Source organism: Euprymna scolopes, chromosome 15 (assembly GCF_053919585.1).
Source record: "Euprymna scolopes isolate OS-2025 chromosome 15, ASM5391958v1, whole genome shotgun sequence".
NCBI lineage: Eukaryota > Metazoa > Mollusca > Cephalopoda > Sepiida > Sepiolidae > Euprymna > Euprymna scolopes.
Genome location: NC_136496.1, coordinates 125323324 through 125346172, shown reverse-complemented (window position 1 = coordinate 125346172; position 22849 = coordinate 125323324). Strand labels below are relative to the sequence as shown.

The following is a 22849-nucleotide window of genomic DNA, read 5'->3' as shown; positions in this document are numbered from 1 at the left end:
ATTTTTGTTTCCGCTTTAATGCTGGGTCTGTGTCTATTTTTGCATTTGAAATGACAGTGGAAGAAAGGAATAGTTGTGAGATGGCAGGATTGAACGTTTGTTGCGTGATTTAAGCTGATTGGTTGGTGGCTGTATTTTGGTGCTGAGTATGTTTCGAGAGGAAAATGGTGCGTACCTCCCCCCAACATAGTTTGGTTGGTGAAGCCGTCGTTTATGCTACAGCGTGCATGCGCGTAGAATAAACGGATGCTGCAAAATGGTGGAAAGAAGTTCGTGGGTTCAGGGGTAAATACCATGCAAACGGTAAATTTGCCCCAAGTTTGACTATCAGATTCGTTGTCAGCGACCTCAATTACCTATAAAAAAACAAATTAGAGTGGTCGGTGTTCTGTAGTAGCGTATCTGGATATTTACCTTTTTTTTTCTTGCTTAAAAAAATAGCATTAATACAGTAAGTTAGGTAAACTGACTTTTTCGTTTAAAAATGGAATTATTTCCCTTTCGTTATTAACTTTTTTTTTTTTTAATTTTTTTTTTTTAATAAATATTTTGTGGGGTTTGTATTACTGTACACATAGATTCGAAAAAGTTGTCCAAAAAGAAATATATAACAAATAAATGTTATCAAAGGCAAGATAAGTTACTTTTCTACCAAACTGGATATATTTTTTGTGTTTTTATTCGATGTAACATGTTTATTCAGCTCGAAAACCATACAGTGTTTACCGATGTATTGGAACATTCAAGATGGCGTCTGATTCTCTCTTTAACACGGTAAGTGTGGGAAAAGATGTTATAAATAAAAAACCGGATAAAATACTGTTAAAAACTCGCTCAATATATGTTACCGTGACATAGGTTGACATATATTCGGTGGGTTTTTAATAGTATTTTGTATAGTTTTTTATTTATAACACCTTTTTCCATACTTACGGTGTTAAAGAGGGCGTGAGACGCTATCTTGAATTTTCGAATACATCGGTAAACACTGTATGTTTTTCGAGCTGAATAAATATGTTACATTGAATAAAAACACAAAAAATATATCCAGTTTGGCAGAAAAGTAACTTATCTTGCCTTTGATAACATTTATTTGTTATATATTTGTTTTTTGACAGCTTTTTCGAATCTATGTGTACAGTAATACAAACACCCATTTTGTGTTTTATATACATAAAGTACAATTGTTGAATGTTACTGTTTTGATTATATTCGTTTGTGGGGGGGCACAATTAAAAAATTAAGAAAGATTAAAATGAAGCGAAATTTAAGTTTCCGTTCCATTTTTACAACAACCGTAAAACAGTGCATACTCAGCAAGTTTTATCGTAATTTATAAGCATATTGAAACACTAAATCAACATTTTTTATTTTTTTGCATAATTAATGATGGAAGTATTTTTCTGTTTATTTTCTTAACATTTGTTAAAAAAAATAAATAATTTGTACATTCTCTTGAAAAAAAGAATCAAACTTTTCTCTACTTTCACATGTGTTCCATTTTAACAAACTGAGCCACAGCAACGCGTGGCCGGGTACAGCTAGTATATATATATATATATATATATATATATATATATATATATATATATATATATATATAATTTCATTTATCCACATAACTTGTTATAAGATTATAAAATTTTACCCCAATTTGACATTTTTTTTTTAAATTTACATTTATTTTTTTGGGCTCAAATTAAATTAAATAGTTATATATATATATATATATATATATATATATATATATATATATATATATATATATTGCTAATTGTGATTCAAAAACTAGCAGATTATTTAATTCACACTCATATTTTTATGAAGAACGTTTTACGGATGTTTCAATGAATGTGTGTGTGTGTTTGTGTGTGTGTGTTTGTGTATGCGTGTGTGTGTGTAGAAGGAAATCCGACGATATGAAAAATAGATTGAAGTTGACCATCCCTCTTGAAAAAGCCCGCATAAATCGGGCGAAAAGTTGAGCATTCAGGCCCTTCTACCTCCAATCTAGTTTTCATATCGTCGGATTTCATCCATCTTAAAACACTCTCTTTCTCTCTCTCTCTCTCTCTCTCTCTCTCTATATATATATATATATATATATATATATATATATATATATATATATATATATATATATATATATATATATATCGATCTATTTTATGTTTCTATCCTCATATGTTTACTTTTGCAGGTGTGCAGTCGGATTCATTGGTCAGCGCTGTGAACAAATCGATCATAATTACTTTTATACTCTTCTGCGGGATACAGATTACCTAAATTAATCAAGTGAGTACAATACTCTTTTTTAACTTATACAGAAAAAGTAAATCTAATTTCAGTTGTAAGGCAGACAACTCTTTGTACATTCTTCAATTAAAAATATGGGTTCAGTTTTGCGAAGTTTGATTTCAATTGAAAAAATGTTTCTCTTCTATTAACAGTTGCTTGGCGGCAATGAATGCACACACACACACACACACACACACACACACACACACACACACACACACATATATATGTATATGAACATTATATGAACTGTATATACTGAAGTACCTTATAAGGCAAATAACTTGGTACAGAAATGACAGAAAAATAAGATAATCAAAATCAATGTTCGATTTATCAGCTTAAATGCTATTAAAGGCCCACGTTTAAAATCTAATAACCTAGTATATATATATATATATATATATATATATATATATATATATATATATATATATATATATATATATATATATATATATTGCGTATATTTAGGCATATATTTTCAATGGATTGATGAACTGTCTATTTTGAAGAGACGCCGGGAAAACGGTCCAGCAGTTCTTCCATATTGTTGAAAAATTGGTTGGATGTTATTATTTTGCTTCACATTATATCTGTGAGTGACGTTGATTCTCGGTAAATAATGTTCCAATACTAGAAAAAATAAACTTGCGAGTTGTACCTGTTGCGGTGTAGTTAAAGTTTTTGTATCCGATGTAAAATCGTGTACAGTCGCAGATACATTTACGACTGGATTGGTTGGCGAAGGTGTCATCACTTTAGAAATAGCGATAGACTATCCTTCCTGATTTTGGTTTATTGGTTTGTAGTTATGTGCCGTTCTCATTAGTGGAGGGCTACTTTTGTTCGGTTTGTTTGCTTTTCCTTTTGGCTTTTCGTGGCCTAAAACAAGAAAAAGTTTCTTTTTAATTTGTTTTTCAAGGCATAGTCGTCTGTTGTACTTTTTATTATTGTTTTACAAAAAAATATTGATTGGCTGGTTACATAATTGAAATTCATTAATTCAGTCCGAGCCCAGTAGGTTAGTGGTATTACTTAATAAGCTTTTAATTTTTTTCGTCTTTCCCAATAATGTGAAGTTTTCTCAAATTCTCCATTGAAGCTATTTTGCATTAACGGCCTTGCGTGTTCTCAGCATTGTGGGTTTATGCAATTTCTTCCAGGTATTTAAATTTAAAATCGAAAGGTATTTAAATTTAAAATGCATTCAGAGAATTGCTATTTCTTATATTTCTGTTATGCTCATCGAGCCTTTTCTCTAAACTACATTTGATTTCACCAAAGTATATATAATTGGATTTTTGGCACGCACCAGTGTATATACTTGCATTGGAAATTGGTTTATTAGGGAGATTTTTTGTTGTTTTTATGTTTGTTTGATAGTTTGTTATGTGGTTTGTATTATTGGAATTCCTGGTTTGTTTAGAGTGTTGCAAAAGAATGTATCTTTGGCGTGTGTAGATAAAAGAGGATGTCTGTTTATGAGAGAAGTGTTTGGTGTATATGACTTTTGCTTATTTATTTTGGAAAACCTTTTCTAGACATACTTATTATAAAAATCCAATAGTAACCAATCCTTCAAAACTACACACAAAAAATGATTACATGAATCAAGTTGCATTTTTATGTCTTTATCTTTTTTTTCACATATTTTTCGCAACCCTTCTTTAGTCTTCAAACATATTCGGGTTTTGTATTTAATTTTATTTCTGCAATGAGTATGTTTGTGTCCTATTTTTTTTTTTTTTTTTACATATTAAATATTTTCTTGATAAATATGGACAGCCCTTAACACAATGCAAATTACCACATCAATTCCATGGAGACGGGATTTTTCGTTCTTCAAATTCTTTCTTACCTATGTGTTGATATATGTTTTCTTTTTTACTAACTTGAGTATTATTTTTTTACGTGTTTTTTTAATTTTTTGCTTGCTTTTTTTTCTTTTTATCTGCGCGACTCCAGCTTCGATATTCATCGAATCTGTTTTTAATAATTTCTTTTTTCTTGCAGTCTTCCGTTAACTTTTGTAGGGTTGAGTTTGGTTCATTTTCTAATTTTGTTGGGACGCGCCTCCTAATTTCCGCATCTCTGCCAGAAGTCAATCTTTGTGCAAATGCTAAACATTTAAAATTGTCTGCACTAAGATCTGCAATTTTGAATTCGTTGCAATGTTTATTACCATGGCTGCGTACGTTGTGAAATCTTCGTCATGCTTCTGCAAATTCAGACATGACAAACGCTTATGGAATAAAGAGACATTCGGCCTGTATAGTTCTGTAATTCGGATGTTTTGCACGGATGGGTAAAATAAAATACACGAACTTGTTCTGCTCGGCCGTCTCTAGTTTCCGTAATAGTAAACGAACCTTTTTCTGGACCGACCACTGTTTGCAGTCGATACTAAAAACAATCTTCATGCCAACGAAAATAAGCTTCAAATGATTTACCTTCTTCAGGTCCATAGCAATTGCCAATCGCATTCCATATTGAATCTTGTGAAAATGCGGAAATTTTATCGGTGGACGTATTATTTTTATGACGTATTATTTTTATGACGTGTGTAAGCAGCTCTTTTATGTGCTGTTGATTTTCATATTGAGGCGTCTCATTAGTTGTTGTTGTTGTTGTTGTTGTTGTCGTCGTTCATCTGAGCGATTCTGGTGTTCAAATAATTGTTGTTGTCTTTCCCTTGCGCGTTATTGTTGTTCAATTTGTTTTTATAATTGTTCCCATGTACTCTGTAAGGGGTTCATTTTTGTATGATGGGTAAAATACTGAATTTACAGAAATTTAATAAAGTCGTGGTGAAATTTTTAGAACAATTGGGGGAAAAAGGGACCAGTATTTCGTTTTCTTCAACCCTTTTGCAAACGAACGCGGAACATACTAATATAAAATTCACAGAAAAAATATTTTTTCAAAAGAATGTCTTTTTCATAGACGAGAAATATATATATATATATATATATATATATATATATATATATATATATATATATATATATACAGTGATGATCATATTTATTGGCACGGTAAAATAAAAGTTAAATTTTGTCTAATAAATTCTAAAAAAGGGATTAAATTAAAGAAAATAACAAAGTATATTATGTATTTTTAACTGGCCTTTCCAATGCAGCAATCGGATTTTAGAAAAAATAAATAACAAACGAACAACAAACATAATTGCAAAAAACCCTTGTTCAAAATTATTGGCACGGCTTTGTTTTTCTTTTAGTATCAGTATAATATCAATCAATTTCCGGTTTACGTGCTTTCTGAACTTTTTTATAGCCATATTATGCTTGTTTAACGCTAATTCAGTGAATAATTTTTTTTCAGATAATTTTTAGATAGCGATTTATTTAAACTATTATAAGTGACTAAATTATAATTTTCAATCGCCATGGTTAAAACTAAGGAACACAGCGAAGACGTCAGGAAGCTTGTTGTAGCATGCCATACCAATGGGGAGGGCTATGATAAGATTTCAAAGAAGCTAAACCTTCCAAAATCCACTGTTAGAGCCATAGTAAACAAGTTCAAATCGCAAGGCCACGTTATGAGTTTAGAGGGTAGAGGGAGAAAAAGGATTCTTTCCCCAAGAGATGAACGGAAAATTGTTCGACAAGTAAAACAAAACCCAAGGATCTCTGTTGGGGAGATTGTTGATGAACAGAGCACCTCTGGAGTGAATGTATCTCGACATACAGTTGGTAGAGTTTTGAAGAGAGCTGGTTTAAAAGCATGTCGTCCGAGAAAGACTCCCTTATTGAAGCCTATGCACCTGAAAGCAAGGCTAGCCTTTGCAAAACATCATATTGATAAAGATGTTGCATTCTGGAAACGTGTTCTATGGACTGACGAAACGAAAATAGAGTTATTTGGCCATAATAAAGTGTCTTATATTTACAGAAAATCTGGCGAAGCTTTCCTGCCTAAGAACACCATACCCACAGTGAAGCACGGTGGAGGCAGTTTGATGTTTTGGGGATCCTTTGCTGCCTCTGGACCAGGGCGACTTGTTAAGGTCACAGGTAGCATAAAAAAGGAAGATTATGTTAAAATATTGGATGAAAACCTGAAAGACTCTGCTAAAGAGCTCTCACTTGGTCGTCGTTGGTGGTTCATGCAAGATAATGACCCAAAGCATTCGGCTAAACTGACTAAGAAATGGCTTGAGGACAATCATATTAATGTTTTGGAGTGGCCATCACAAAGCCCAGACCTTAATCCAATTGAAAATTTATGGAGAACATTAAAATTGAGGGTAATGCAAAGGAAGCCTAAGAATCTTATTCAATTGGAGGATTATTGTCAGGAAGAGTGGGCTAAAATTACTACTGAAGAGTGCAACAACTTGGTTGTAAACTATGAAAAGCGACTGAGGAAGGTAATCAAGACCAAAGGCTATACAATTGATTATTAAATAAATCGTGCCAATAATTTGAACAAGGGTTTTTTGCAATTATGTTTGTTGTTCCTTTGTTATTTATTTTTTCTAAAATCCGATTGCTGCATCGGAAAGGCCAGTTAAAAATACATAATATACTTTGTTATTTTCTTTAATTTAATCCCTTTTTTAGAATTTATTAGACAAAATTTAACTTTTATTTTACCGTGCCAATAAATATGATCATCACTGTATATATATATATATATATATATATATATATATATATATATATATATATATATATATATATATATCTATGAAAAAAAGACATTTGCTTTGAGAAATATTGAATATTTCTGTCGATATATATATATATATATATATATATATATATATATATATCGACAGAAATATTCAATATTTCTCAAATATATATCGACAGAAATATTCAATATTTCTCAAAGCAAATGTATTTTTTTCATAGAACAGAAAAAATGTTGACCGTGACGAAAAAGTTGAAAGCCATATGTACTTTTTTTAGTAAGCCCCCCCCAAAAAAAAGAAGCCTGCTGACACACTCATTTATAATGGCGCGAGAAAAAAAATGCAAATAATTATTATTTCTCTTTTTTTTGTATTTACGGGTGCGTCGAAATGTCATGACAGTTCTGAGCAAAGAGATTATATTCTTACTTTCCACGAGTTTGCAATTCAAACTTTTATGTACACACACTCAGCTGATTTTCGCGATTTTCGTTTTTCTTTTCATCAGTGTTTTCTGGACACTTGCTTGTTTGAATTCAACTTTCCGTCGTGAGTTTTTTTTTTATGCTAGACGGTATTAAAAACTCGAGTAACCTCTGTAAGTTCGAAATGCGGCGCCGTTATTGAAACTGTCTAGAAAAGGACGATTTTAACTAACCCCCGCTTCATTTGAAACTATATTTCTATACGAAATAATTGACTTTTTTTTCAATTGCATCCGAGTCATTGCTCTTTCAGATGGTACCGGTTTCGACCTGCAGACAAAAGTTTTAAGCAGACATACAAACACACTCATAAACGCACAGACAGTTTCCCTTTATATAATAGATTATATGTATTAATTGTTATACGTGGTGTTTTCTATGGAGGGAGAGAGTTAACCTCTGTCTGAAATTAAATTATGTTTTTTAATAGTAGTTTACTTATTAATGGCGATAAATTTTATTGTTTAATTGTGCTTGAATTTGCGATAAACGCTGATTCAAGAAGTCTTCATTGCAATTTATTTGAACTAAGTTTAACAATTTTTGCTTTCTTTTATGCTCATCGAGCCCTTTCTCTAAACTACATTTGATTTCACCAAAGTATATATAATTGCAATTTTGGCACGCACCAGTGTATATACCTGAATTGGAAATTGGGTTGTTTGGGAGATTTTGTTTTGTTTTTAATGTTTGTTTGATAGTTTGTGATGTGGTTTGTATTATTGGAATTCCTGGTTTGTTTAGAGTGTTGCAAAAGAAATTATCTTTGGCGTGTGTAGATAAAAGAGGATGTCTGTTTATGAGAGAAGTGTTTGGTGTATATGACTTTTGCTTATTTATTTTGGAAAACCTTTTCTAGACATAAAAATCCAATAGTAACCAATCCTTCAAAACTACACACAAAAAATGATTACATGCATGTCAACTCACACCATAACAACAAAATAAAAACAGGCATGATAATTAGTTACTTACTATGTGCTTTGGAATTTGCCGTTCAAAATATCTGGACATTAATTTAAATACCTTACAAATACTTTGAAAACGTTGCCATATCTCACATAGTTTATATTACATGTACAGAAAAAAAGCCATTTACATATTTTCCAGAATAATATATATGTTTGTGGGAAATATGTTTATTTAATCATATTTTAACTTTTATTTATACCAGTCCTTTAATTTATGACGCTCAATGTAACTACAATCTTACCGTTTATTTCTTGAAGTATGTTGAAATGCACAATTCTTGACAGCCCCTGTTTCGTAGCGCAGGATCAGTCACGTAATTATTATTTTTTAAATTTATTACGCCCTTAACTCATCCAAAGAAAAATAAATTATCAACTTGAAAAAAAACAAAAACAATAAATATCAACATGATTACAAAATCCGAAATTGGAAGAGAAGTTGCAATTATATATATATATATATATATATATATATATATATATATATATATATATATATATATATATATATATATATATATATATATATATATATATAATTGCAACTTCTCAAAAATAAAACACTAACCTAGTTTTAAAACAGATCCTTTGTCCGATAAGAATGCATGCCCATTGGCTGATAGGAAGGAGCGCGGTGGATACTAGAAAACTGATTGGCTAACTAAAATCTCATTAGGAGAGGAGCATATAAAAACGATAAACAACCACAGAATTCGCGCATAAGCCTGAGGAGTCCTAGAGTGGATGAAACGCCGAACATTCAGTGTAGCTTAATCGCCATATATATTTTATAAATTACTAACTAGCTCTACCTACGTATTGAGCACTTTTGAAGTAAATACTTAAAGTTTAAGCATAAATCTATACTTTCGTATATTAATTTTATTTCAGTAAATTAAGTAGTTTTATATATATATATACATATATATATGTATATATATAAAATAAAGTTACAATAAGTTTACTAAGGTAATCAAAATGGTAAACTTAAAATATATTATAAATATTAACGAGTTAATATTTACAAGTAAAATAAACTCAGCCAGATATAAAAAGCTCAATAAAACCGAAAAGGAAAGAGAGCTTATAATATGAACAAATGATTAATAAAATATGTTAAAAGACATCTTGAAAAAGAGTTAAAAACATATTTAATTTAAAAAAAGGAAGCACAAGAAAAGTGGATAGTCCTTAATCCGCGGAGTTTCGAAGAAATACTCTCCTTCTCATCAGAGGGCAGGAATTAGCAAAATGCAGGATCGGATTTTGCATATAAAAGTATTTAATGAAACTACAAGTAAGTCAAAGATTTTACTTGGTTAAAAAAAAGGGTGAGGTAAGGGGAACAGGAGGCAAAAGAAAAATAATAAAAAGATTTCACATGAATGGATAGTCCGGTGAAGGGTAAAAATCCAAAAATGGTAAAATCCAAAACGGTCGAATTTAAAATTCCAATCCACTGGGTAAATTCCAAATGGTCCAAAATCATCCAAAAGGCAGAGTTCCTTGGAAAAAAAGTGCAAATGGAATGAATTCCAAATCATTAAAAGAAAAGTATTAGAGATAATATTTGAAACACGTCTGTCAAGTAAGATCTTTGACTTACTTGTAGTTGCATTAAATACTTTTATATGAAAAATCCGATCCTGCATTTTGCTAATTCCTGCCCTCTGATGAGAAGGAGAGTATTTCTTCGAAACTCCGCGGATTAAGGACTATCCACTTATCTTGTGCTTCCTTTTTTAAAATTAAATATGTTTTTAACTCTTTTTCAAGATGTCTTTTAACATATTTTATTAATCATTTGTTCATATATATATATATATATATATATATATATATATATATATATATATATATATATATATATAGTAGAGATTAAAGGTTTACGAAATATTTAAATACTATATAACCGTGGCTTTAAAGGTATAAAATTCGAACAAGACATAATTATGTTTACTATTGTTTCATCATATCAATTAATCAAAGAGATGTTGACGTAATTATCTCCCCCTGAAATCGACATATTCACTACAATATTACGACCTATTCTTTTAAATGGTGTTTTATTACATTACTTTGAGCATCCCCGATTATAGCGATATATTTTTTTAATTATTCTATTTAATTCTAATATAAATCATCAAATTTGGTTATAAAAAAATAATTTCGGTCGACATCGACCTTTCTCTGTAATTCTCATTGAGATGTTTTTTCTTCGTTATCGAGTTTGTATGTGTGTATGGATAACAGATCCAATATTTTTACGTTAGAAGGTAATTGTAGGATTGAACCTATAAGAAATAATTTTTTAAAACCAAATCCGATGGTAAAAAAACGCATCATTATCTTTTGTTTTCAGAAGAAATTCTCACACAAGTTATCATCAGAAATTGCTCACTGACAACAACCGGTGGTGTTCCATAGAATCTGAATGACAAGTTTCCTCAGATTACCAGTACTTTTCACCTCTTTCAATAACCTTTTAAAATTAATTTGCATTATCGCAACAGTCGTTAACCATTGACTTGTCGCTGGCAATGGCCATTGGTCTACACTGGAATTGGAGTGGTAATAAACCTTCCTAAGGTCTCAGCCTGCTTCAAAGACCTCCAGTGCATGTTTGATTAGTGTTTCTACTCTTAGATCTTTCCATCCTCCTTGAATTCGAATATTTGGTATGGTATGATTCGATGTCGGCACTATAATTTCGAGGGATGAGGATGTAGTAAACCTTCAGTTTTACAATTTTGCGATTTCAGGTTTCTTGGTTGCATTTTCTATATGATCGGTTGGCGTTTGTCATTCATGGAAATAAAATTCCGCATTTGAGGAGGTTTATTTAAGATTGTAGTTGTTTTCAGCATTACTGTTCGTCGCATAGTCTGAATCTTCCTATTGATTCCGATTTCTTTCATCTTGTATCCGAGTTCTTTGCGGGTGTTACTAATGCTTCTATAATTGCTGGTATCATGTTAATTTTCTTCAGGTTACATATTTCTTTCAATTCTCTGGCAATTTCCGCATATTTTTGTGGTGAAAGTGGATGCCGACATTTTTTTTTTGTAGGGGGAGATAACTTATAATTATACGATTTCATTCTATGTGGTGCTTCTTTATGTTTTTGTTTTGCCGCTTTACTTCTACTGCAGTTTCTATATGCCCGTTTATCGTTTGTGGCTCATGTGTTTTAGTTTCTGCATTTAAGAGTTAACCTAATATTTCGTCCGTTTTCATTATTGTTGATATTTGAATTCTTCGTCCAGATATTCTGGACTGCAAACTCTGAAGCACGTACGAAGTAACTTATTATCATGTTTTTATTTTATTATTATGGTGTCAGTAGAAATGCATGTAGTGTAGTTTTTGTGTGTAGTTTTGAAGGATTGCTTATTATTGGATTTTATAATAAGTATGTCTAGAAAAAAATAACAGTAGTATTACCTTTTCAAGCATCCCTCTATTTCCAATCTCTCCTATTCTTTTTCCAGTTTTTTTTTTTGAATTGTTACTAGTGCTTTTGCTATTATTGATGTTATCTTACCTTTCTTCATTCTCCATACCTTTTTCAGCTCTCTGGTCAGTCCCGTGTATTTACTCCGCTTTTCCGTCTCCTTTATATTCAGTCTGTGGTCTGCTGGAACTGCGAAATCTATGATCCTGCAGGACATTTTTCTCAATGTTAACTATTATTATATTAGGTCTTCTTGATTGGATATGTTTATCTGTTTGTACGTCTATGTCCCTTAGAATTTTGTGACTTTTGTTTTCAAGTACTGTCTTGTCTGGACGTTTAAGATGCAATTGTTTGCATAATTTCGAATGTGCTGTTTTCCCCATTTGATTGTGTCTTTTTTTGTAATCTTTTTGGGCTAGATTGCTGCATTCACTTATTATGTAGTTTATCGTTTCGTCTCTTTGGCCACAGAGTTTACATTTGCCGTTTTCTTTTGTTTTGTCAACCTTTGCTTTAATGGCGTTGGTTCTTATCGTATTATCTTGTGTGGCTGTTATTATAGATTCATTTTCTCTGTTTAGGTTTTTGAAGCCATGCTCTGGTGTTTTCGTTAGTCTCATCTTTTGTCATCCTTATGAATCGTCCGTGTAGCCGTTTCTCTTCCCATTTTTTCTCGTCTTATCTCTTGCCTCTCTGTTTAGTGTTTTGTTCATTTTTTCAGTGTCTTTTACTTTGATAATTATTCTTTCTGTGTTCTGCGTTACGTATTTTTCGAATTATTTTTTGATTTACAAAGTCTTCTATACAAAGTAGTCCTCTTCCTTCATTCTTCATTTTCATATAGAGTCGGTCAGCATCATCCTTATGGAGTGGTGCATTGTGCATGCTGATACGTTTCCTCGTTTTCAATTCTTCTTTGGTCCATTCTATAAACGGCCAAGAGTATCTTACTAGTGTCACTGCTCTTGTGTTTATACCTTTTATTAGGTTTTTACTATATAGTTTAGTTTTTAGGAGTTTTCTTGTTCTTTAGTAGTATTAATAGCCATTTTCTTCTTTATTTCTGTTGTTTTGATGAGGTTTGCCTCCAGAACTCCCAGATATTTGTAGGTGTCATGTTTACCTAGTGCCCTCATCTCCGCTTGGTTTGGTAGTTCTATACCTTCCGTTTCCTCCAGTTCCCCTTCTTATAGCTAGAAGTGTGCACTTTTTCATACCAAATCTCAGCTGAAGATTCTGGTTGTGTTTATTAGCTGGTCTAGTTCATTTTTAATTCTTGCAAAAAGTTTCAGGATGTCCACGTACATTAGGTGGTTCATTCTTTATTCTGAACTAGTGAACTTGTATCCGATTTTGCACTGTGTTAGTATATTGTTACGGGACATTATGACTATGATGAACAGTAGTGGTGATAGGGAACCCCGTTGGAAGATACCTCTTTGTATTTGTATCTCAGTATTGTCCATTAGCTGTCAGTTTAAGTCTCCATCGGTCGACACAGGCCGTCTTCAGTGTCTTATAGATGTTGCTATTGCTTTTTCTGTTTACTACTTCATTGTTGAGCTACAATTGGTGTCAAATGGAAACTATTGTTAATGTCTCGATTTTTTATAGAAACCACACTTGGTAACAATTCCAATAATTGATTGATTTTTTATATTTTCACTACTTTTCAATATAGACTTATGGTATTTGTTATATACTTATATAGTTTTAAAAATAAACTTACTTAAAACTTACCTTAAAACTTACCTTAAAATTTACCTTCAAACTTACCTGCAGTGACATGTTTGTCGTCGCAAATTAGATCAAATCATTGTAATGAGTTTTAAAAATATTTGGTGTTTTTTTATTTATAGTTTTATTGAATTTAAATACTAATAAGCATATGGCGGCAAGAAACACTGAATAGACTTTTAACTGATTGTCATTTAATCGTTTATTTTAGATTAAAATTGAAATTTATCATCAGTTTAATGATGAAAAGATTATACTAGCATGTACATGTTTCAGTTCTTTTTGTTTTTGTACTTATTTTCTAAAAGAAATTTAACGTTACATTTATTACCTACGGTATTTTTGTTTATAATAAATAAGAAATTTACATTAATTAAATATAACATTTAAGCGATGCCGGGTGGCAGTCTTGAAATAAAAATGTAAACAAAGTTGTCTATTCAACGGTAAAGGGCTTAGATCGGAAATAGTCAGCCGTGGTCTGTTGAGAGAATAGGATATTCGATTGTTTGTGGTTATTGTTTCATTTGCCAAACACAGTGATGTTTTGTGTAATTTTAAATGTTTGTAATTGAGTGTTGCTAGTTGGAAGTATCGATTTATTTGTTTTATTGTGCAATTTTAAATGTTTGTAATTGAGTGTTGCTAGTTGGCAGTATCGATTCATTTTTTCATTATGCAATTTTAAATGTTTGTAATTGAGTGTTGCTGGTTGGAAGTATCGATTTATTTGTTCATTGTGCAATTTTAAATATTTGTAATTGAGTGTTGTTGGTTGGAATGTCGATTAATTTGTTCATTATGCAATTTTAAATGTTTGTAATTGAGTGTTGCTGGTTTGAAGTATCGATTCATTTGTTCATTATGCAATTTTAAATGTTTGTAATTGAGTGTTGCGAGTTGGAAGTATCAATTCATTTGTTCATTATGCAATTTTAAATGTTTGTAATTGAGTGTTGCTGGTTGGAAGTATCGATTCATTTGTAAATTATGCAATTTTAAATGTTTGTAATTGAGTGTTGCTGCTTGGAAGTATCGAATCATTTGTTCATTATGCAATTTTAAATGTTTGTAATTGAGTGTTGCTGCTTGGAAGTATCGAATCATTTGTTGATTTTGCAATTTTAAATGTTTGTAATTGAGTGTTGCTGGTTGGAAGTATCGATTCATTTGTTCATTATGCAATTTTAAATGTTTGTAATTGAGTGTGACTAGTTGGAAGTATCGATTCATTTGTTCATTGTGCAATTTTAAATGTTTGTAATTGAGTGTTGCTAGTTGGAAGTATCAATTCATTTGTTCATTATGCAATTTTAAATGTTTGTAATTGAGTGTTGCTGGTTTGAAGTATCGATTCATTTGTTCATTATGCAATTTTAAATGTTTGTAATTGAGTGTTGCTAGTTGGAAGTATCAATTCATTTGTTCATTATGCAATTTTAAATGTTTGTAATTGAGTGTGACTAGTTGGAAGTATCGATTCATTTGTTCATTGTGCAATTTTAAATGTTTGTAATTGAGTGTTGCTAGTTGGAAGTATCGATTCATTTGTTCATTGTGCAATTTTAAATGTTTGTAATTGAGTGTTGCTAGTTGGAAGTATCAATTCATTTGTTCATTATGCAATTTTAAATGTTTGTAATTGAGTGTTGCTGGTTTGAAGTATCGATTCATTTGTTCATTATGCAATTTTAAATGTTTGTAATTGAGTGTGACTAGTTGGAAGTATCGATTCATTTGTTCATTATGCAATTTTAAATGTTTGTAATTGAGTGTTGATGGTTTGAAGTATCGATTCATTTGTTCATTATGCAATTTTAAATGTTTGTAATTGAGTGTTGCTAGTTGGAAGTATCGATTCATTTGTTCATTATGCAATTTTAAATGTTTGTAATTGAGTGTGACTAGTTGGAAGTATCGATTCATTTGTTCATTATGCAATTTTAAATGTTTGTAATTGAGTGTGACTAGTTGGACGTATCGATTCATTTGTTCATTATGCGATTTTAAATATTTGTAATTGAGTGTTGCTGGTTGGAAGTATCGATTCATTTGTTCATTATGCAATTTTAAATGTTTGTAATTGAGTGTTGCTAGTTGGAAGTATCGAATCATTTGTTGATTTTGCAATTTTAAATGTTTGTAATTGAGTGTTGCTGGTTGGAAGTATCGATTCATTTGTTCATTATGCAATTTTAAATGTTTGTAATTGAGTGTGACTAGTTGGAAGTATCGATTCATTTGTTCATTGTGCAATTTTAAATGTTTGTAATTGAGTGTTGCTAGTTGGAAGTATCAATTCATTTGTTCATTATGCAATTTTAAATGTTTGTAATTGAGTGTTGCTGGTTTGAAGTATCGATTCATTTGTTCATTATGATATTTAAATGTTTGTAATTGAGTGTTGCTGGTTTGAAGTATCGATTCATTCGTTCATTATGCAATTTTAAATGTTTGTAATTGAGTGTGACTAGTTGGAAGTATCGATTCATTTGTTCATTATGCAATTTTAAATGTTTGTAATTGAGTGTTGCTGGTTTGAAGTATCGATTCATTTGTTCATTATGCAATTTTAAATGTTTGTAATTGAGTGTTGCTGGTTGGAAGTATCGATTCATTTGTTCATTATGCAATTTTAAATGTTTGTAATTGAGTGTGACTAGTTGGAAGTATCGATTCATTTGTTCATTGTGCAATTTTAAATGTTTGTAATTGAGTGTGACTAGTTGGAAGTATCGATTCATTTGTTCATTATGCAATTTTAAATGTTTGTAATTGAGTGTGACTAGTTGGACGTATCGATTCATTTGTTCATTATGCAATTTCAAATGTTTGTAATGTAGTGTTGCTGCTTGGAAGTATCGAATCATTTGTTCATTTTGCAATATTAAATGTTTGCAATTGAGTGTTGCTAGTTGGAAGTATCGATTCATTTGTTAATTATGCAATTTTAAATGTTTGTAATTGAGTGTTGCTGCTTGGAAGTATCGAATCATTTGTTCATTATGCAATTTTAAATTATTGTAATTGAGTGTTGCTGCTTGGAAGTATCGATTCATTTGTTCATTATGAAATTTAAAATGTTTGTAATTGAGTGTTGCTAGTTGGAAGTATCGATTCATTTGTTCATTATGCAATATTAAATGTTTGTAATTGAGTGTTGCTGGTTGGAAGTATCGATTCATTTGTTCATTATGCAATTTTAAATGTTTGTAATTGAGTGTTGCTAGTTGGAAGTATCGATTCATTTGTGCATTATGCAATTTTAAATGTTTGTAATTGAGTGTTGCTGGTTGGAAGTATCGATTCATTAGTTCATTATGCAATTTTAAATGTTTGTAATTGAGTGTTGCTTGTTTAAAGTATCGATTCATTTGTTAATTTGCAATTTTAAACGTTTGTAATTGAGTGTTGCTAGTTGGAAGCATCGATTCATTTTTTCTTTATGCAATTTTAAATGTTTGTAATTGAGTGTTGCTGGTTGAAAGTATCGATTCATTTGTTCATTTTGCAATTTTAAACGTTTGTAATTGAGTGTTGCTAGTTGGAAGCATCGATTCATTTTTTCATTATGCAATTTTAAATGTTTGTAATTGAGTGTTGCTAGTTGGAAGTATCGATTCATTTGTTCATTATGCAATTTTAAATGTTTGTAATTGAGTGTTGCTGGTTGGAAGTATCGATTCATTTGTTCATTGTGCAATTTTAAATATTTGTAATTGAGTGTTGTTAGTTGGAAGTACCGATTCATTTGTTCATTATGCAATTTTAAATGTTTGTAATTGAGTGTTGCTGGTTGGAAGTATCGATTCATTTGTTTATTATGCAATTGTAAACGTTTGAAATTGAGTGTTGCTAGTTGGAAGTATCGATTCATTTGTTTATTGTGCAATTTAAAATGTTTATAATTGAGTGTTGCTGCTTGGAAGTATCGATTCATTTGTGCATTGTGCAATTTTAAATGTTTATAATTGAGTGTTGCTGGTTGGAAGTATCGATACATTTGTTCATTATGCAATTTTAAATGTTTGTAATTGAGTGTTGCTGGTTGGAAGTATCGATTCATTTGTTCATCATGCAATTTTAAATGTTTGTAATTGAGTGTTGCTAGTTGGAAATATCGATTCATTTGTTCATTGTGCAATTTTAAATGTTTGCAATTGAGTGTTGCTAGTTTGAATATCGATTCATTTGTTCATCATGCAATTTAAAATGTTTGTAATTGAGTGTTGCTGGTTGGAAGTATCGATTCAGTTGTTCATTATGCAATTTTAAATGTTTGTAATTGAGTGTTGCTGGTTGGAAGTATCGATTCATTTGTTCATTATGCAATTTTAAATGTTTGTAATTGAGTGTAACTAGTTGGAATATCGATTCATTTGTTCATCATGCAATTTTAAATGTTTGTAATTGAGTGTTGCTGGTTGGAAGTATCGATTCATTTGTTCATTATGCAATTTTAAATGTTTGTAATTGAGTGTGACTAGTTGGAAGTATCGATTCATTTTTTCATTGTGCAATTTTAAATGTTTGTAATTGAGTGTTGCTGGTTTGAATATCGATTCATTTGTTCATCATGCAATTTTAAATGTTTGTAATTGAGTGTTGCTGGTTGGAAGTATCGATTCATTTGTACATCATGCTATTTTAAATGTTTGTAATTGAGTGTTGCTGCTTGGAAGTATCGATTCATTTTTTCATTGTGCAATTTTAAATTTTTGTAATTGGGTGTTGCTGGTTGGAAGTATCGATTCATTTGTTCATCATGCAATTTTAAATGTTTATAATTGAGTGTTGCTGGTTGGAAGTATCGATACATTTGTTCATTATGCAATTTTAAATGTTTGTAATTGAGTGTTGCTGGTTGGAAGTATCGATTCATTTGTTCATCATGCAATTTTAAATGTTTGTAATTGAGTGTTGCTAGTTGGAAATATCGATTCATTTGTTCATTGTGCAATTTTAAATGTTTGCAATTGAGTGTTGCTAGTTTGAATATCGATTCATTTGTTCATCATGCAATTTAAAATGTTTGTAATTGAGTGTTGCTGGTTGGAAGTATCGATTCAGTTGTTCATTATGCAATTTTAAATGTTTGTAATTGAGTGTTGCTGGTTGGAAGTATCGATTCATTTGTTCATTATGCAATTTTAAATGTTTGTAATTGAGTGTAACTAGTTGGAATATCGATTCATTTGTTCATCATGCAATTTTAAATGTTTGTAATTGAGTGTTGCTGGTTGGAAGTATCGATTCATTTGTTCATTATGCAATTTTAAATGTTTGTAATTGAGTGTGACTAGTTGGAAGTATCGATTCATTTTTTCATTGTGCAATTTTAAATGTTTGTAATTGAGTGTTGCTGGTTTGAATATCGATTCATTTGTTCATCATGCAATTTTAAATGTTTGTAATTGAGTGTTGCTGGTTGGAAGTATCGATTCATTTGTACATCATGCAATTTTAAATGTTTGTAATTGAGTGTTGCTGCTTGGAAGTATCGATTCATTTTTTCATTGTGCAATTTTAAATTTTTGTAATTGGGTGTTGCTGGTTGGAAGTATCGATTCATTTGTTCATCATGCAATTTTAAATGTTTGTAATTGAGTGTTGCTGGTTGGAAATATCGATTCATTTGTTCATTGTGCAATTTTAAATGTTTGTAAGTGAGTGTTGCTGGTTTAAAGTATCGATTCATTTGTTAATTTGCAATTTTAAACGTTTGTAATTGAGTGTTGCTAGTTGGAAGCATCGATTCATTTTTTCTTTATGCAATTTTAAATGTTTGTAATTGAGTGTTGCTGGTTGAAAGTATCGATTCATTTGTTCATTTTGCAATTTTAAACGTTTGTAATTGAGTGTTGCTAGTTGGAAGCATCGATTCATTTTTTCATTATGCAATTTTAAATGTTTGTAATTGAGTGTTGCTAGTTGGAAGTATCGATTCATTTGTTCATTATGCAATTTTAAATGTTTGTAATTGAGTGTTGCTGGTTGGAAGTATCGATTCATTTGTTCATTGTGCAATTTTAAATATTTGTAATTGAGTGTTGTTAGTTGGAAGTACCGATTCATTTGTTCATTATGCAATTTTAAATGTTTGTAATTGAGGGTTGCTGGTTGGAAGTATCGATTCATTTGTTTATTATGCAATTGTAAACGTTTGAAATTGAGTGTTGCTAGTTGGAAGTATCGATTCATTTGTTTATTGTGCAATTTAAAATGTTTATAATTGAGTGTTGCTGGTTGGAAGTATCGATTCAGTTGTTCATTATGCAATTTTAAATGTTTGTAATTGAGTGTTGCTGGTTTGAAGTATCGATTCATTTGTTTATTATGCAATTTTAAATGTTTGTAATTGAGTGTGACTAGTTGGAAGTGTCGATTCATTTGTTCATTGTGCAATTTTAAATGTTTGTAATTGAGTGTTGCTGGTTGGAAGAATCGATTCATTTGTTCATTATGCAATTTTAAATGTTCGTAATTGAGTGTTGCTGGTTTGAAGTATCGATTCATTTGTTCATTGTGCAATTTTAAATATTTGTAATTGAGTGTTGTTAGTTGGAAGTACACATTCATTTGATCATTATGCAATTTTAAATTTTTGTAATTGAGTGTTGCTGGTTGGAAGTATCGATTCATTTGTTCATCATGCAATTTAAAATGTTTGTAATTGAGTGTTGCTAGTTGGAAATATCGATTCAGTTGTTCATTATGCAATTTTAAATGTTTGTAATTGAGTGTTGCTGGTTGGAAGTATCGATTCATTTGTTCATTGTGCAATTTTAAATGTTTGCAATTGAGTGTGGCTAGTTTGAATATCGATTCATTTGTTCATCATGCAATTTTAAATGTTTGTAATTGAGTGTTGCTGGTTGGAAGTATCGATTCAGTTGTTCATTATGCAATTTTAAATGTTTGTAATTGAGTGTTGCTGGTTGGAAGTATCGATTCATTTCTTTATTGTGCAATTTTAAATGTTTGTAATTGAGTGTTGCTAGTTGGAAGTATCGATTCATTTGTTCATTATGCAATTTTAAATTTTTGTAATTGAGTGTTGCTGGTTGGAAGTATCGATTCATTTGTTCATCATGCAATTTTAAATGTTTGTAATTGAGTGTTGCTAGTTGGAAATATCGATTCATTTGCTCATTGTGCAATTTTAAATGTTTGCAATTGAGTGTTGCTAGTTTGAATATCGATTCATTTGTTCACCATGCAATTTTAAATGTTTGTAATTGAGTGTTGCTGGTTGGAAGTATAGATTCAGTTGTTCATTATGCAATGTTAAATGTTTGTAATTGAGTGTTGTTGGTTGGAAGTATCGATTCATTTGTTCATTATGCAATTTTAAATGTTTGTAATTGAGTGTGACTAGTTGGAAGTATCGATTCATTTGTTCATTGTGCAATTTTAAATTTTGTAATTGAGTGTTGCTGGTTGGAAGTATCGATTCATTTGTTCATTATGCAATTTTAAATGTTTGTAATTGAGTGTGACTAGTTGGAAGTATCGATTCATTTTTTCATTGTGCAATTTTAAATGTTTGTAATTGAGAGTTGCTGGTTGGAATTATCGATTCATTTGTTCATCATGCAATTTTAAATGTTTGTAATTGACTGTTGCTGGTTGGAAGTATCGATTCATTTGTTCATCATGCAATTTTAAATGTTTGTAATTGAGTGTTGCTGGTTGGAAATATCGATTCATTTGTTCATTGTGCAATTTTAAATTTTTGTAATTGAGTGTTGCTGGTTGGAAGTATCGATTCATTTGTTTATCATGCAATTTTAAATGTTTGTAATTGAGTGTTGCTGGTTGGAAGTATCGATTCATTTGTTCATTGTGCAATTTTAAATGTTTGTAATTGAGTGTTGCTGGTTTAAATATCGATTCATTTGTTCATCATGCAATTTTAAATGTTTGTAATTGAGTGTTGCTGGTTGGAAGTACTGATTCAGTTGTTCATTATGCAATTTTAAATGTTTGTAATTGAGTGTTGCTGGTTGGAAGTATCGATTCATTTGTTCATTATGCAATTTTAAATGTTTGTAATTGAGTGTGACTAGTTGGAAGTATCGATTCATTTGTTCATTATGCAATTTTAAATGTTTGTAATTGAGTGTTGCTGGTTGGAAGAATCGATTCATTTGTTCATTATGCAATTTTAAATGTTTGTAATTGAGTGTTGCTGGTTTGAAGTATCGATTCATTTGTTCATTATGCAATTTTAAATGTGTGTAATTGAGTGTTGCTGGTTGGAAGTATCGAAGCATTTGTTCATTTTGCAATTTTAAATATTTGTAATTGAGTGTTGGTGGTTGAAAGTATCGATTCATTTGTTCATCATGCAATATTAAATGTTTGTAATTGAGTGTTGCTTGTTGGAAGTATCGATTCATTTGTTCATTGTGCAATTTTAAATATTTGTAATTGAGTGTTGTTGGTTGGAAGTATCAATTCATTTGTTCATTATGCAATTTTAAATATTTGTAATTGAGTGTTGTTGGTTGGAAGTATCGATTCATGTGTTCATTATGCAATTTTAAATGTTTGTAATTGAGTGTTGCTGGTTTGAAGTATCGATTCATTTGTTCATTATGCAAGTTTAAATGTTTGTAATTGAGTGTTGCTGCTTGCAAGTATCGAATCATGTGTTCATTTTGCAATTTTAAATATTTGTAATTTAGTGTTGCTGGTTGGAAGTATCGATTCATTTGTTCATTTTGCAATTTTAAATATTTGTAATTGAGTGTTGCTGGTTGGAAGTATCGATTCATTTGTTCATTATGCAGTTTTAAATGTTTGTAATTGAGTGTTGCTGGTTGGAAGTATCGATTCATTTGTTCATTATGCAATTTTAAACGTTTGTAATTGAGTGTTGCTAGTTGGAAGCGTGGATTCATTTTTTCATTATTCAATTTTGAATGTTTGTAATTGAGTGTTGCTGGTTGGAAGTATCGATTCATTTGGTAATCATGCAATTTTAAATGTTTGTAATTGAGTGTTGCTGGTTGGAAATATCGATTAATTTGTTCATTATGCAATTTTAAATGTTTGTAATTGAGTGTTGCTGGTTGGAAGTATCGATTCCTTTGTTCATTGTGCAATTTTAAATATTTGTAATTGAGTGTTGTTGGTTGGGAATTTCGATTATTTGTTCATTGTGCAATTTTAAGTGTTTGTAATTGAGTGTTGCTGGTTAGAAGTATCGATTTATTTGTTTATTGTGCAATTT

The 22849-nt window shown here is 30.6% G+C and overlaps 1 protein-coding gene across 1 annotated transcript in view; it reads left to right on the top strand.

The window, feature by feature from the left end:
• The window catches only part of LOC145294114 (uncharacterized), a 252104-nt gene that overhangs the window by 122990 nt on the left and 106265 nt on the right, over positions 1-22849 (top strand). Inside the window, exon 2 of the mRNA XM_080141212.1 lies at positions 2201-2295. Within this exon, the coding sequence (XP_079997338.1) occupies positions 2201-2291 (91 nt within the window). The 3' untranslated portion in view covers positions 2292-2295. The remainder of the gene's footprint in view (positions 1-2200; positions 2296-22849) is intronic.